At 41.0% G+C, this 18262-nt stretch overlaps 1 protein-coding gene across 1 annotated transcript in view; it reads left to right on the forward strand.

Annotated features, from left to right (window-relative positions):
* The first annotated feature begins 3164 nt into the window (after positions 1-3164).
* Positions 3165-18262, forward strand: part of LOC136886345 (uncharacterized) — a 109452-nt gene continuing 94354 nt past the window's right edge. The window contains exon 1 of the mRNA XM_068231040.1: positions 3165-4363. Within this exon, the coding sequence (XP_068087141.1) occupies positions 3548-4363 (816 nt within the window). The 5' untranslated portion in view covers positions 3165-3547. The remainder of the gene's footprint in view (positions 4364-18262) is intronic.

An 18262-nucleotide genomic window follows, 5' to 3' on the forward strand; every position in this document is an offset into this window, starting at 1 on the left:
ACTAGCAAGGTAACTTGCATTTGTTAGTACTCTTCCGAAGGAGCGTTGTCTACAGTTATGTAATTTTAAGTACACGCTAGAGAATTGTCTTGCAGCACTTCTCAGTGTTCATTCTCTTTCAGGAGATTTATTTCTGGACGACCAGAATGACATCGGCGGAGAACGAGACGGAATGGGACGCCTACACGGTTGGGTGTGACCCCCCCCCTGTTGGTTTCGTGTTCCAAGAGAGCAGTGAAACCCCGAAGGACGAGACTTGCCTCGTGTAACACAAGCCGGGGAAAAACGCAGTCGCAGAGCAAAACATGGTCCTGCACATGAAGCGCCACCTCCTTGCCAAAGGGAATAGGTATTCTCTACCCAGCACATCGACTGGCTTCCTCCGCGGAGACCTAATCATCAGTGATCATACACAGGAGCGGCTGGACAACATCGCAAAGGGGCTTCTGTTCCAGGTTATTCGGCTACCAGGGAGGGACGACGCACCAGGGGTGAGCGTTACCTACCTCTGGAAGCATGTGACCAGTACAGCCACCTCCCAGGTGGCTAGGAACGATAGATGGCTGAGTAATAGGGCGTTTAATATCGACTTTACCCCTCTCGGGCATGCCGCAGATCAAGGATGTCATCACGGAGGTGGAGCGTGTCATCTTCTGGCACCGCGGCTGTGCGATCCAGGCCGAGCGAATCGGTTTCGCTAAGTGGACTCTGGCGAGTTCCCGAGGCCCACTGCTGTGAAGTAGACGTAGAACAGGGGCCAACCAGGATGGGCATATCACCTGGGCCATTCAAGGAAAGCGCTCCAGATGATGGACGTCAGTACAGCAATAGAGGAGGACGCCCCCTGGCGTTTGGACGCTGCTATCCAGGTCCGGCCTGCCTGCGCGTCTGTAACGTGCAGACATCGATGTGCGCCCCACAGGACAAGGGACGCAACCAGGCGTCGGCACCGTTTGACGCCACGGCCATATACGAACAAGGGGAACTCGGCACATCAGCGCGACCGCTAGCAGCGCCACGCGCTGCCTCACTGTCACAATGGCGGGAGGTTGGCCACCAGGACAAGGCCTTCCACCTGCCGAGAAGAGACCTCCACCGCCAAGAAGCAGAGGCTGCCCCCATACCAGGATGAAGAAGACGTTGGCTCACCAAGACAGGGCCACCAAGGCGCAGCCCAGGACTGCTCCCAGGAAAGCAGTCAACCGAGGAGACAATCAGGAGAGAATTTCAGCGGGTAGCGGCAGTCCGGTGAGATCTGTACGTCCCAACAAATATCTCTTGCAGTTTTCCGCTGTTTGAGATGGTGCCACCGTCTGGATATGTGTGGGCTCCTAGTGGGTGTAACCGTTGTAGGGGTGATCACTACTGCAGGGCCTGCTCAGGACTTAAAGAGGTGCTGGTGTGCACCAACCGCGTGGGTGTCCACCGACCTCCCATCGTAATTGCACTATTTACCGGGTCATGGCAAGGGCAGAGAAGGAGACCTGGCTTCATGTCCCACCCCCATCAAGGAGGTCCACGCCTTGGAGTGCTTGTCCCCATTCTCTGGGATCGGAGAGTGGTTAGGCGGGACCCCAAGGTGACTCAGCAGTGTGGCAGGCATTATTTTCTATTGGCGCATGGCTCGGCAACCGGGAAGACCCGCGCTAGTCACGGCAGTGCCCAGGACTGATCCCCATAATAACTGGACTGGAGAGAATATGATTTATGACTTGTACATGCCACCTGTTTTCAACTAACACTATCACCTGGACCTTTCCTGAATCACATCCTTGCATGTGCTATACACAACTGGTCAGGTTTTACATGTAGGCTCTTTATTTTCTGCAATATGGTTTTGTCCTGACCCTTAATACCACGCCTTAACACCACGTAACCAATACAAAGTCTGCCTGGTAACGCGTCTGACGTGCAAACTGGCCGATACTCCTGGAGTATCATTTCCCTCTCCTCCCTGCTATCTCTTTCTCCTTAGAATCAATAGTATGTCGGTGGCAATGTAGATTATTGCCGATTGCCTCGCGGTGGGTGCGGCTTTCGGGGGCCCCCGATACAAAAAATAGCCCGGGGACCGGCAACAATACTTACTTGATTATTATTTTTCCGATCCCTCTGTGCTGTCTTTTCTCTTCATCGAAGGAACAGCATGTCGTTGTCATTATAGTTTGTGTTGATGTTGATCGCCACGTAGTGGGAGCGGCTTCTGTTGCCCTCTCCCCAAGTAAAAGAAATTCTTTCCCCTCATCCGCTTCGTTTCAAAGCACTAATCGAAAACGACGTGCGTGATTGAACAAAGTGCTCAGGGATTGATGTTTGAGTTGGGGAAAGGAGTTTTATTCAATAAAGAAACAATTCCTTAAGTGTTCATTCTTCTTGAACGTCACACTCATTTCTTTTATTGTACTTGTTAATTGTTTAATGTTGTTCTCGTAAATGCTTTTTAGGTTTGGTTCATCTGTGTAAATGGACGTTGGTTTTAGTATTTTCATACTTTTGGTGAAGAAAATCTAACAGTTAGTGCTTCTAAATTTTATCATTTATAAATATTTATATATATTGGCGAGAGTAGCATCGGTAGCTATGTTATGAATTTTTTGTTTGTTAGGTTTCTTTGGATGGAGTAAATGGCGGGAACTGCGTAAAAAATCGAGGGAAGTCGGTGACTTCTTGTGCGATTTGTCACTTGTTGTCGTATTAGGTACAATTCGAAGACGTGTAATCTAGTTTACTAACATGTCTGTCATATTTCCTAACGGCAGACGTCAATACTGCAGAGGCCAAATACAGGTAGGTACAGTTATTCTGATTGGGTTTCAAAAGGTTAATCCTCGCGGTCGTTGTTTCCTTGTCTTAGTTTGTTGTTCGACTGTTAACACAGTGCAACTCTGAACAAGTGGTTGGCTCTGATGCCCAAGGGCATGATTTGAATTCAAGGATAATTTTATTATGAAATAGGAATGTGATTTGTTTAGTGTGTGCAGTTTGTAGGTTTGTTGCGGGATTAACTTATTATGTGTTGCATAAAACGCTGCAGCAGTATTTTCAGCGTTCTGTATTTACGATGGAGAATTACGATGAAGATTTGAACGAGAACCCGTTCTTTCAAGTACTCCAGTCGGATCATGCAGAACTGTTTCAGAAGGCTACCGTTGAAGGTTGGGTTATTTGCATTCCACGCTTGGGTTCTGTGCCGAAATATGCATTGACACATGAAGACTTCTTTAGTCACATTTTAATTCCCAGTGATGAACTTCCCGAAAGCCACTTCAGAACTCTTAATGATAGAGAAGTGCGTATTTGCAATAGAGTTATCACTGTTGAGGAACAGGATATATCGGCACCTTATAGTACCCATATCCTGTTTGAGGAAACATATTACACGGATGACGTACGATATAAGGTATTGTGCATAGAAAATCCACTTGAACAGCAATTAAATGTTGGTCCTGTTGCAGGCGATGCTGCTTGTTATGTAACATTACATACTCTTCGAGAATGTATAGATTTGTTGTGGTCAGAAAGTGGTGGGAGGGAAGTATTGGAGAAAATGGATGAAATAATCCAGGAGTTCTTGGAGACTAATGATAATCTCGAGATTGAACCATTGGGTGTTCAGAAAGATCTTGTAGGAAAGCTATACACTAAGTGTCTGCAAACAGCCTTACGGGATGCTCGGTTACGTGACAGAGCTAGCAAGAACAAACATTTACTTGAAAACGTGAAGTTATCTGTTGAAACTTATATGCATCATATCATTTACAAAAAACTTATTAAAGGTATAACGGGTTGTACAGCCTACGATGATGCTCAACTCAACAAGATAATAAGAAATCTTTCTGATGTCCAGCTTCGTGACTTAGGTGTCCGTGCTGACTTATATGAGACAGTTCCCTGGGCAAAGCAAGAGTTGGCTAGAGTTGATGGTTATGGTACAGTTCTTGGAAAAATTGGTTGTTTGAGAAGAATGGTTGCCTCTATTTCTAAACAAAACTCTATTGATGGCAGTGGAACACATAATGGCTTGAGCAACGCAATTGCCGCAGATGATCTCCTTCCTATGATAGTTTTCTTAGTTATAAAAGCAGGTCTTCCAAATTGGATTGCCCATTTGAATTACATGAAGCAGTTCCATTTTTCTGTGTCATCTACGTGCCAAGTTGATGAAGATAGTTTTCTTGTTACTTCCCTTGAAGCAGCCATTGAACATATTAAATCTGGTATTCTTCTTGGACCGTCTGATCCTGAGGCTCACATAATGAATGATAGTGAATTTATGAGTGAAAGTACAGTGTTTTTAATGAAGGAGGATGTTCCTGAAGTACAGGCTGATGGGATAACTGGTGTTATGTATTTTTTTGAACAGGTACGTTTATGCAATGTGGAGATAGTGAAAGCTATTCTTGAAAAGAGGTTAAACAGTACTGTAGGTGAAAAGCCATTGGCATCGAGTAATGATTGCAATTCAACCATTCCCCCTACGCTTTGTCATCCACTGTGTTCATGTGATAAATGTGAAAGTGTTCTTTCAAGAAGTATGTGTGATACAACTCCTACTATAAATTCATGTGATGATCATGGTTTCACTGCTTTACACATCTCGTGCATGTATGGTCACCCTGTAATGGTTGATGTTCTTATAAGTTATGGGTCTAATGTTGATGCTACTGATTATCGTGGTGCAACTCCTCTGCACTATGCTGCAGCAAAGGGGCACCAGAATGCTCTGTTGCTTTTGTTACATTCAGGTGCTACTATCCATGTTTTGGATAATGAAGGGAATACACCTTTGCATTTTGCTGCTAATAATGGCCATGAAGGTTGTGTTAAGGCATTATTGTATTTTGCTGAACACGTAGGCATACAAATGGATATTAATTTTGCAAATTCCAGTGGTGATACTCCATTGCATCGTGCATCTCGTTGGGGGTATGAAGGTATTGTGCAAATATTGCTGGAATACGGAGCATATCCAGCTGTGGAAAACAAACGCCATGTAACACCAATGGACTGTGCTCATAGTCTTCACATTTCTCGATTGTTGGTAAAAGCTCTCAAAACGGTTCCTTCTTCAATTCTTTTAAATGGCTCGTGTGGTAGAGGTTATGATGTTTATTTGAAAAGTCAGGATATTGCAGCCGTAACAAAACCACCCCTGGACTTTTCTGAGGAATCCAACACTTCTGCATCTTCAAATAGCAGTTTGGCAAAGGATGGTTCTGTAGAGATTGGGGTTCGTCCTCAGACAACAGGACAAATGAAATTAGTGGAGAAGCTTTTAAGAGCTATAGCACATGGTGACATTCACTTAGCATGCTATTATCTTGGCTTGGATGGTCCTGTTGTGGCTGATGTGAATCTAATTGACTCATCACAGGAAGGTAGGATTCAATGCCATCCTCTGTGTGTTTGTGATAAATGTAAACCACAGAATAGTGTGGAAGATAGTGACGAAGAAAATAATGAGAAAAGAGAAGTTCTTAATGTGAATGTTTGCAATCTTGAGGGCTTCACCCCTTTACATGTGGCAGCAATGCATGGCCGCACAGACATTGCTAGACTTCTGCTGGATGCTGGAGCTCGTTCAAATGTTTGTACACGTTCTAAGGGAACAACACCTTTACATCTTGCTTGTCAGAATCAGCGAGTGCAAGTGGTACAGTTACTACTTCAGTCTGGGGAATGCGATCTTGATATTCAAGACTTGCGTGGAAACACAGCTCTTCATTATGCATGTTATGCTGGTAGTACTAGGCTTGTAGAGATTCTCCTTAAACATGGACCTATGTTAAATCTAAAAAATGCTAGTGGTAAGACTCCTCTTGAAGAAGCTAAAGAAAAGATGTCATGGACACTTGTTCGCTTGCTTAATGGAGGAAAGTCCATGACTCTTGTCTTAGATCAAAATTAATTTTTCTAAATTATTTAGATAAAAGAAATTCAAGTGGTGGTTTTAAGGAATTGTATTTAAGACATTTTTATTTGAATAGTTAAGTGCTTGTAAAATAAACTTTTTTAGTACCGTATAGTTATGTTTGTGTCATGGTATGTCTGTAGACCTATATCATTTGCCTTAAAAGAGGTAGAGACATGTCAGTGTATATATGTATATAAAATATAAATAGGTTGTGATTATTATTATTATTATTATTATTATTATTATTATTATTATTATTATTATTATTATTACTGAAGATGTGAACAAGTCATTAAGACGAGATGCACTGGTGGTGTAAAACTTGACTTTGTAGAAGTATGGCCACAGAAATGGCAATATGGTATCATGAAGCCACTAAAATATTTTCCTGCTGTGTACCTGAATGTAAAGTTGAGATTATTTTCTTTTAAGAATAACTGTCCATAACAATAAGAGCTAATGTACTGGAGTTATTCAGAAATCCTTTTGTACTTCTTGTTTTGCAACTTCCCTGAATTTTTAGGCAATTATTTACCATCGTAATGCATCATCAGATACGAGTGTCGATCGTGTACTGTTTACCTTATGCACCAAGTAAAAGTAATTGTAGAATGCTAACGAAAGGTAAGTTATAAAATTAGTCTTATTCAGAGACATCACCTTAATGGTAGAAATTCAGTAAGACTGACATTACTTTTTTATATAGATTTATTAAACACACTGTGTACTTTTAACAAATAATGGTTATAAGGTCCCTTGAAAGTTATCATCGTTTGCATAGAAATTCAGGGAATTTATCCTCTCCTTACAATCGATCAAGTGGTACTGAGGGCAATACTAGCCGCAAAGCGTACAGGAACACTGGGTTGAAGCATGATGGTAACCTCGTTGGTGACAAATTCTGTGGTGAAAGCCGTGCGCTGCAGTCCGCGTGAAGACGTGTCAAAGTTCAAAGTTGGACTCTTTCCATACATCTGTGTTCATTGCTGGAGTTTCATAGAAGTCTGGATCTATTGCTGCAAGCTTTTGCTGTCTTTTGTTCGATGTGGGCTTCATATGCTGGGGTGGATTCTAGATTATTGCTTATCATTATCTCCCTTATGAAAAAGTCCGTGTCTACCAGTTTGTACACTAATCGTGTCCGAACTGTTCTGTGTAGCCGTAATGCTCTTTTCAAGTAGGTGGCTTTCACAGCTTCCAGTCTCCCCAGGTTGGCCATTACTTTTATAGCATGATAAGAATGTAATATGTTGGAAATCTTAAGTGGAATACCTTGTAGAGGAAAGATGTGTTCACTGCGACATTTAACCCTTTCCCACGGACTATCTTTGACTCACTGTCTGGTGAAACCTAGAGTAATAATTTGCTTGCCAGGTACAGTTGTGGAGTACCTTCACTAACAATGGAAAATACACTATAGTTATTCTAAAACGATACAATGAGATCACCTAATTACACGCAGGAAACCACCCCCCCGCCCGCCCGGTTAAACTGATACATCAAGAAGCATCCAATATGGTGCATAATGTTAAATTGCTTGTTCTTGAAGTCATTCCGAATTGCTGGACCTGATGGGGCTCTTATTTTCTTGGTAATGCAGAGAACGCAGGAATTCACCCTGAATCTCCCACTTTATTTCACTGAATGGGATTCAAAGATAAGTTGATATTAGTTGGAATATTATGTAATTAAGTAGAGGCTCATAGTCCTAAACAGAATTAACTGGAGAATTAAAACTGATAATTACGTTTTGTACAAGTAGGCCTAATATTTTAAAAGGAGACTGTACCTGAATGAACATTTACTGTCCTGTGCCGTATTTTGATTTCCCTCGCATTCATATCATGTCCCAACTGCTTGGCATACCATTTTTATTATCATACCTACAACTTCAAACCCACTACAATTGCATTTGTCAACATATTGATCTAATTTGTAACAAATATCCTCCGCACTCAACTGGTTATGAGCAGCCATGTTGCTGCAATGTGTTTACAATTCAGTCAGCTGTCTATTCTATCTAAGGAAACGTATAAAATAACACTTTATTTTAGGAATCCGTGCATGCCAATTGTATCTAGGAAGCGTAGGGAATTCACTGTTTCCAAACCGTTATACGTTTAGCAGACAGATGGCAGAGGAAGTCGGTTTGAAAATCGAGTACGCTTTACTACGCAACCCACGGGAGACAATGTGCGACTCCAGTACGCTTTACTACGCAACCCGCGGGAGACAATGTGCGACTCCAGTACGCTGTACTACGCAACCCGCGGGAAAGAGTTAAGAACCCACCCGCCATCCCCCAGAAGTAATTTTGCTTTTATAACCTAATAGAATTTATGACGCGCCATAGTCCATTGCCTAACTATGTACCAGCATTTCCATTGGGTGAGACACAATGGGATGTGACTTCACTCCCAGCAATGAAGTAAAATGAATTCCGTTACCAACCCGCGCACAAGAAATACACGACTGCCCAGACCAATAGAGGTGTCATGCGGGATACTAGAGGCCTAGGGCCGCTTCGCGGCTTCTAACCTGGAGGCTTACGCACCCAGACCCCCTTTGCTTGATCCAGACCAATGGCCTAACCAATCCAGACCAACGGCTTTGTCACGAGAGAATGGCTTTGTCATGAGGTTCGTAAATTCAAAGTAGCGCTGCTGCACTATGACTAGTTCTTTATATGAACAGTTGGCAGCTCAGTCCACCACACAATCAAGCCCTTTGCGAGACGCAAGCAAGAGAGAAACAAATGACAGTGCAATCGCGCCTAGATGCGTGCGCTGGAAATGTAAGTTCTGAATTTTTGCCACTTCAACTTAACTTCATATTAATTTAGTCAAGAAAAAAAGCTAGGCCGCTTGAAGGAAAGTTCAAAATTTATATTCGGAGACAAAACTTTAGTTTCAGCTTGACTAAGATTTGAGTTAAAAACTAGTGACCTTTGTGTCCGACGTCATTTTGACGTAATACTTCGAGTGTCCAGCTGCTCCATGCATTAATAGACAACATTTATCGCTTGTAAGATAGTGTTGCATAAGTTATTGCTTGTTGCTTTTTGGAAGTACTGTCCGTTAAAGAAATTAATGGAAATGGAAGAAAGTAGGATGACATTCTATTGTACTCTAGAGGAAAAAGTTTATGTAAAGGTAGATATAGATATCCCACGTCATTCCATCTTAGGCGATGGGTCGGCGAACGAGGCTTCTACACCACTTCCGGTCTTTGAACTTCTCTCATTATTTGATGCTTTCCAAAGTATGTCCTTGTTGTTCAATGTCGGTCTTCACCATGTCCTTGTACCCGAGTCTTGGTTGCCCTCTTGGTCTCTTGTCTTCAAGTTTTAGATCATATATTTGTTTTGCTAATCTGTTATCTTCCATGCATCGCATATGCCCATACCATCTCAGTCGCTGCGATGTTATTCTGTCCTGCGGTCTTACAATTTGAGCCTGCTTGCAGATTTCCTCATTATGGACTCTGTTGCCCCGTGTTTTACCGATCATGCTACGGACAAATCTCTTTTCTGCTCCCTTGATTCTACTGACATCTTAACTTCTCATGGTCCAGGTTTCGCAACCATAGGTCAGGTTTGGTACGTAATAGGTTTCATGTATGACTTACATTTTGATGGTATTTTCCTGTTCCATATTATTTCGTTAATTATTTTGTAGAAGTTCCTACCTGTCTGAATTCTGTGGGAAGTTTCCTTGTCTATAGAACCAGTATCCGAGATAACACTTCCAAGATAGGCCTATTTGAATTTATCATCTGTAGCTGTTTCTCCTCCATTCCAATGTGTCCCATTGGTTGTCCATATCTTCATGAACATAACTCGCTTTGCTTTTCTCTTGGCTGAATATGAGTCTGTATTCTTTAGCAGCTTCTGTCCAGAAGTTTATTTGTTCTTGAAGGTTTTCTTTAGAGTCTCCCCACAAGCATATATCGTCAGCAAACAAGATAACTTTCATTATCTTACCTCCAATGGTTTGGTGTACTTTTCTCTGAATCTCGTTCATCAGAGTGATGAAAAGAAGAGGAGACAAAACACCACCCTGTCTTAACCCAAATTTTATATCAACGGTTTCAGTCATCGATACAGGTATTTTGACTTTAGTGTGGGTATCTTCATACAAATTCTTTTTCCTGTGTATCATGTCATCCTGTATTCCAATTTTCTTCAGTGTTTCCCACACCTCTCTGTTCACAGCATCAAATGCTTTCTTGATATCCAGAAAGGCTAACCATAAATCTCGGTTGTGTTTGTAGTATTTTTCCATTAATGGATGGACGGTAAGAATTAAATCAGTTGTTGATCTCCCTTTCCTGAATCCATACTGTTCTTCGAAGAGGTGCTTTTCAATAATAATAATAATAATGAAAAAGAAATGGCGTATGGCTTTTAGTGCCGGATATCTCAGGATGGGTTCGGCTCGCCAGGTGCAGGTCTTTCTATTTGACTCCCGAAGGCGACCTGCGCGTCGTGATGATGATAACACATACACCCAGCCCCCGTGCCATTGGAATTAACCAATTAAGGTTAAAATCCCCGACCCGGCCGGGAATCGAACCCGGGACCCTCTGAACCGAAGGCCAGTACGCTGACCGTTCAGCCAACGAGTCGGACATAATAATAATAATCATAATCATAAGGAAGATGCACCCAGTGGGCATAGGAGTACATTACAACTTACTCTAGACAGAATTGTCAGCGATACTATTCTGTTGGTACATTTCGTGACGTGATATTTTTCACACTTTTTCCCGCACAAACTGCAAATACACTCGTCCATTGCCTCATGGAACAACTTCAGACTGCAGATTTAGTGGTGGAAGCCATGTGTTGCCAAACGTGTCGCTAGGTTCCTCAGTTGGTATTCTGCTTCCATCCAGTCTTTGGTTTGCATAGCCGTGGTGGTGTAAAATTCTTCATCTATGTTATTCCTTTTTATTTGCAACTCTTGTAGGAGCTCCGTGTATGCAGCTGTAGCTGACAAGAGCAATTGTAACCCCAGGTCCTCTACTAAAAATGTTTCCCTTACCAGTACATAAGTGTAGCATGACCGTGTGTATTTTGAGAGACCTGGTACCTTTTTCAAGTATCTCGCTTTTAGGTTTTCAACCTCCCTTAATTGCTTCTTCGGTAGATGTTCCCATATTAATTCCAGTCCATAAGTAAGTACGGGAATCACTTTCATTTCACACAATTTCATTGCCGCGGCTGTGGACATTCTCGATATGTCTGATGTCGCTTATGCTTTTTATAGCAGCAGCTAGTCTTTCCCTTACATGGATTGTAAAGGCCGATATGGTTACTTGGATGGTGATGCCCAGGTACTTAAAGTGATTCCTTGGAGTCAGCACTTGTTCTTTACATGTTATAGCTTCTCTTCTCTGTAGCCTACCTGCTTTTCTAAAAGCTACAAATTCTGTCTTTCTTTCACTTATCACCAAGTCATTCTCTTCTGTCCACTCTGCAACGAGGTCCATCGCTTTCTGTAGGTCTTCTCTTTTCTGAGGCGAGAGCCATATCATCTGCATAGAGTAGACACTTGTGTTCGGTGCGCCTTCCTTGACCCTGGTGGCTACTTCACTCGTGTAGATGGACTTGACTGAGTGGATCGCCCTGTAGCACACCAACCGTTTGACTTATCCAATTTGATTTTGACAGCCCATCTGTATTGACACCTGTATTTGATTTTCAGCCAGTATATTTGTTTCTCCATAAGCGCACTTCTATTCACTATCTCAAACGCTCTGCTGAGATCGATTAAGATAGCGAACATCTTCTTATGGTCCTGAATCTTCTCTTGAATCTCAATGAGTAGGTTTCCAACGGCCATTAAGGTGGATCAACCATGTCTAAAGCCAAATTGTTATTCTGGTCGAAGTGGGGTCCACTTTGATGCTCAGCCTATGAGTCAGTCTTGTTAGCATTTTAAAGGGCTCCGATTCTAGTGCTATTCCTCTATAGGAGCTGGGTTCGCTTTTTCGCTTTTGTACAGTAACTTCATGATCGATTTGCGCCAGTCAAGTGAAATATGGCCTCTTTTGACACACTTGTTAAAGAGTTCTGTCCAGATGTTTTCCAGATAGGGGAATGATAGCTTTAAGTGTTCATTTCAGATCCCATTTAGACCGGGTGCCCTGCACGTTATACTTGCAGATATTATCTTCCTTACTTCCACTGGTGTAAAGCGCATGCCATTTTCCATTACAATGAAACCTTGGATTGCGAGCATAATTCGTTCCGGCTATATGCTTGTAATCCAAAGCGCTCGTATATCAAAGCAAGTTTTCCCATAAGAAACAATTGAGACGCGAATGATTCGTCCACAACACAAAAATATTTATTCACATACCATTTCTAAAACAAAATATAACGTAAAACAAATTAAAGTGCACTTTTCCTTACAATGGAATCGTGGTTGGTGTGAGGGAGACGAGAGATGACATGAGAAGTTACTGTGAAGCACGAATTTCACAAACGGAATCACTGCTATCTGTTGGCTCACTGGAATTGTTTTCTTTTCATGCAACTTTAACGAGGAACCTGTCCAATCACTGTTGCTTTCGGCTCTTTTTGAGGATTATTATAGATAAGAAAGGTTCCACCTTATCAATACAAGTTTTATTTATATAAGATTCTACTTACAGTACCGATTTCGACTTTTTATACAGTCATCCTCAGCTGTACATTAGTACCTTCACATAAGTCAAAGTTGGTTAACCCATTCCAGTGTGGGCCTTAATATCCCTAACAAACGTTCTGGACTCTGGCATTTTTAAGGATATTTAAAACATTATATCTCTGTACCTGTAGGAGATATTTGCATGATTCTTTTTTCTTTGTGCTTGTTTGAGCATCTAGTTTTGAAAAACGCTGTTTGTATTATGCCAACTTTCACTTGAGATTTTAAAATTGTTTATATATTATGCCATGTTTTGCGAATGGAAGAAAGGTCTGACGGATAAATAAGAAAGTACAGTTTTCTGAAATACTGTTATGTTTACCCTATTTTGCTAATATAAAATGTGCATTGCATTTACAAAACAATAATGAGTACAATATAAAAATCATAATTTTTCTTATAATAATAGTAATTACAATAATGAAAATAGGAGCTCATATGAAATTTTAATTCGCGATGCAGGTCCATCAGTTCGTTGGTGGTCAGTTCCTGGCTATGTTCTTCCAACAGCTCTTGAATGTCCACGTCATTCACCTCCAGCCCCATAGTCTTCCGTAAGGACACAATTTCATCGATAATCGGTGGCTCATTGTCAACAACAATCCCCTCAAAGTCACGTCTAAGAACACAGGCCACAGCTTTTCCCAAGCGGAAGTGAGAGTTCACTTGGTTACTCCATCCCAGGCTTTATTGATGATCTTCCGGCAGCTCACGATGGGGAAATGATTTCTCCCAAACTCTCTGAGGGTAAGGTTTGTTCCTCCGGTCACTTCGAAGCATTGCTGAAATAGTGCTTTGGTGTATAGCTTCTTGAAGTTCGAAATGACTTGGTGATCCATAGGCTGGAGTAGTGTAGTAATGTTGGGAGGAAGGAACTTAACCTTAACAAACTTGAATTCCTCCAGTAAGTCTTTCTCGAGGCTTCAAGGCCTGGAGGATTAGCAGGAGCATTGTCCATAACCAGCAAAACTTTGAGCGGCAGATTATTTTCTGAAAGGTATTTCTTCACTGCAGGACCAAAGATCTTGTTCATCCATTCAACAAACGAACAGGGAGGGGAAAACGTAGGCACACGTGACGCTCGTCTTACGGAACCTCACTCGCGTACCAAGTTACAATTTATTTAAAACTAGCAATATACCCGTGCTTCGCTACGGTATTATACTGAAATTTGTAATTGAATGCTTATTGTTGAATGCCGAAATTCGCGATCTGACTCGTTTTCTGCGAGAATCCACCAAAATTCGAGATCTGACTCGTTTTCTGCGAGAATCCACCAAAATTCGAGATCTGACTCGTTTTCTAATAGATTACGGCAAGTTTCCTCCCATTTTTCAATCTTTCTTTCCAGCAATCGGTTTCGTACATCCCGGGCTAGGTCCAGATATTCTACCCGGTCAGTTGGGTCCCTAAATCTTTGCCATCTTTTCCTATAAGCATTTTAAATATGGATCAAATCCTTCAGGAGATCCGGCGTGGTGTCGTCTTGGATGCCTTGGCGGTACTGAACCCGCGGCCGGACTGCATTCCTAGTCATTAGCAGTCCAGGACCCGTTTCCAGCGCGGTCCGCACATTTGACGACGGTCCACAACATTATTATTATTATTATTATAGATGTTCTGGACCCCACAGCAAGATGCAAGACCGCTACTTGGCGGTAACTTACATCCGCTGCCATTGTCATTGTTGACAATGTGACCAGCACCATCGTCGCGCGTAGGCAAATGTGCGGGATTTCTGGCGATACGAATGACATACTTCCGTGCATTATTGACCTTATTATAGAGGTGAACGGACGGTCAATCTCTTTCCTATCGTTTATTTCAAATTAGTTTAAATTTTTATTTATATGCCAGCAGAATCTACTGTAATCTAAGAACGTTCTCCGAAGGAAAAGATGTTTCTTGAAAATGAACCCAGGAAAGGTTAGAAATGATCGGTTTATGATCAGAATAAGTACATCGAAAATCTACAGCCTGTTTCCAGTCATTCGACAGGGTCAGGAATGGAATGAATAAAGCCCCCGTCTAGCGGCGACAATAGGAATTGTTCCGGCTGCCGAAGCCTGTCGCACTTCTCTGGGGCAATGATTAATAAATGACAAATGAAATGAACTGATGTTGGACAGTGTTGCTGGAGTGAATGATGACAGGGAAAACCGGAGTATCCGGAGAAAAACCTGTCCCGCCTCCTTTTTGTCCAGCACGAATGTCACATGGAGTGACCGGGATTTAAACCACGGAACCCAGCTGTGAGAGGCCGATGCGCTGCTGCCTGAGCAACGGAGGCTCCTTGTAAGTACATTGCGAACAGTAAAATCAATTGGTCTCCCCTCCTTTTACACCCCACCGCCGTTAAGTTTATTTACCCCCCCCCCCAAAAAAAAGAATGAAAAGATGGCGTGCTTCTTTATGTTTAAAGGAGATTCCAAACACCAATGTGGTCACGTCTATTAACTTCAGTTTTGAGATATAAGTATACCCATAAAAATAATTCACTTTTTTCAATTCCTTTCAAACTCCTCCCCCTCCCCCCTAAGTGAATTTTCCGGCAACAAATACTTGTTTCTTTAATAGTAAAGGGTCTTCTAAATACCAAATATCACGACTCTAACTTCTTCAGTTTTAGATTTATGTGTCCTCACGAAAGGAATTCAATTCCTTTTCACTCCCCCCCCTCCCCCACACACACCCCAAGATGGTTTCCGCCCCAAAACGCGTTTTCCTTTGTTTTAAAAGGAGATCCAAATACCAATTTTCACGTCTGTAACAATTTTAGTTTTTATTAGCTTATGTATTCTCATACAAGTAAGTCAATTAATTTTTCTATTCTTTAACCCCCCCCCCCCAGTGGATTTTCCGAGAATACGCGTTTCTTTACTTTTAAAGCAGATTCCAAATATCACATTTCACGTCTGTAACATCTTCATTTTTGAGATATCAGTAGCCTAATTAAAAGAATTCAACACCATTTTCAGTCATTATTAACTACCCCCTCCACCCAAGTGGCATTTCCGAAAACAAAAAATATATGTTTCTTTATTTTTAAAGGAGATTCTAAGTACAAATTATTACATCTATAAACTTTAGAAGTTTTGATATATAGATATTCTCATTTTAAAAATTCACCCCCTTTTCACCCCCTATTAATTGGATATTCCAAAAACCAAAAAATACGTGTTTCTTTATTTTTAAAGGAGATCTCAAACGCCAATTTTCAGGTCTGTAATATCTTCATGTTCTGAAATATAAGTAGCCTCATTTAAGGCACTCAACCCCTTTTTCACCCTTTTCCACCCTTCCTATTGGGATTTTCCGAAAACAAAATAATACGTGTTTCGTTATTTTTAAAGCATATGCTAAAAGACCAATTTTTACATCTATAAACTTTAAAAGTTTTGAGATATAGATACACTCATTTTAAAAATTCACCCCCCTTTTCACCCCCATTAATTGGATTTTCCGAAAACAAAAAGATACACGTTTCTTTATTTTTAAAGGAGCTCCCAGACACCAATTTTTAGGTCTGTAATACCTTCATTTTCTGAGATATAAGTATCCTCATTAAATTCACTCAAACAATTTTGCACCCCTTTTCACCCTGCCTATTGCGATTTTCGGAAAACAAAAAAATACGTGTTTCTTTATTTTCAATGAAGATTCTAAATACCAATTTTTACATCTGTAAACTTTCAAAGTTTTGAGATATAGATACACTAATTTTAAAATTCACCCCCCCATTTCACCCTCCCATTAATTGGATTTTCCAAAAATAAAAAAATACGTGTTTCTTTATTTTTAAAAGAGATCAAAAGTACCAATTTTCATGTCTGTAATATGTTCAGTTTCTGAGATATAAGTATCCTCATTAAAGGCATTCAACCAATATTTCACCCTTTTTCACCCCTCCCATTGGAATTTTCCGAAAACAAAAAAATATGTGTTTCCTTATTTTTAAAGGAGATTCTAAATACCAATTTTTACATCTGTAAACCTTTAAAGTGTTGAGATATAGATACACTCATTTTAAAATTTCACCCCCTTTTTCACCCCCTTAGAGACGGAATATCCAAAAATCCTCTCTTAGCGAGCACCTACATCTTATTATGAATGTATCCTCAAAATTTCATTTCTTTATGTCAAGTAGTTTTGGCTCGGCGATGATGAATCAGTCAGTCAGTCAGGACAAGTTACTTTATATATATATATATATATATAGATGTTTGCTCGTCTTGCAAAACACTCGTAGACCAAGTTACTCGCATTCCGAGGTTTCACTGTATATGAGTATCATTTATCTCGAGTGTCAGCCTCGTCTCCTTGGCGGTTAGGGCTCGCTTCATGTACTCCTCCCGTGTTGCCATCAGGATGTCTGTCGGGAATCATCGCTTTTTTTTTTTGTCTAAGCGCTTGTTGTAGGTCGTCTTCTGCTTCCTTTATCATTTGTTCGTCCTCCCGTTCTCTGTGCTCCTTTTTCTCCTGCCTTAGCATGGTCGTGTACTTTCTTCTGGCTGCCTGGTATTTTAGCAGATCATCTTTGTCCATGGTTTGCCTTACTTGCTGCAGACATAAGTGTGGTTTTCCTCTGCTCATAACATTCTCAGTCAAACCATTTCTGTGCTCGACGAAAGTTTTAGGCTTCCACGATTGAGCTAGAGATGAATTCCTCAATGCCTCTTAATGCCTCATCTAGTTTTCAGTCGATAATCTGGGGGCTGTTTGCAGTTCTGTGCATATTCTCCAGTAGTTTGGGATCTGATTTTATGCTCTAAAATTCTTTCATAAAGTTTATGAACTTGAGATGTTAAAGTGATGCCTCTATAGTTGAAACATTTCTTTCTATCTCCTTTCTTGAAACTTTGGAATTATGATGCCTGTTTTTCAATCAGCTGGTATGTCCCCTTTCCTGATCTTACAAAAGAGTCTGTAGATCCAGTGTTTTCCGGAAATACCCATAGCCTTGATCATTTCTCCATTTCATCAGCACCAGCTGATGTTCCAGTTTTGATGTATCTCCAGGCATATTCCACATCATTCCATGTTAAGTCTGACTCGTTGTCAGAGGCACACTTGTATGAGATAATACTATTATTTTGTCTAGGCTGCATGCAATTCACATTTAGCTATTCATCAGAGTAAGTCCTCTAAGTCTTTGATCTTATTTTCTGTGATCAGATTTTCATTATTATCTCTTAGGTGTTTGGAGTGTTCTTTATCTCTTTTTCAATTTTCATTATCCCATATAACATTCTCTTATCATTAACATCCTCTTTTATTTCATCACTCCACTTGTTCAACCGCTTCTTTCGGTTCTTCTGTAACAACTTGTTTTGCTTGTTTTTTAGCAACCCTGTATAGTTATTTATTATGGTCAGTCAGGTCCTTGAAATATTTTCTGAACATGTTGTTCTTGTTCTGTCATTCCACCCTGGAGTTTCCTTCCATCTTCTTGTGCCACTGGTTCGTCCATGTACCTTCTCAGTTATCATTACTAGATTTTCTTTCAGATCCTTCCATTCCTCCTCGACTGTTTTTTCATCTGTCTTTGGTAGTAATGTTTTGATGTCTTGAAAAACTACTATTCTATCATTGTCCTGCAGCTTCCATGTTTTGAGAGTTTCTTTACCTGTGTGGTTCTTTAACTTGATGAACT

The sequence above is a fragment of the Anabrus simplex genome, chromosome 1 (assembly GCF_040414725.1).
Source record: "Anabrus simplex isolate iqAnaSimp1 chromosome 1, ASM4041472v1, whole genome shotgun sequence".
NCBI lineage: Eukaryota > Metazoa > Arthropoda > Insecta > Orthoptera > Tettigoniidae > Anabrus > Anabrus simplex.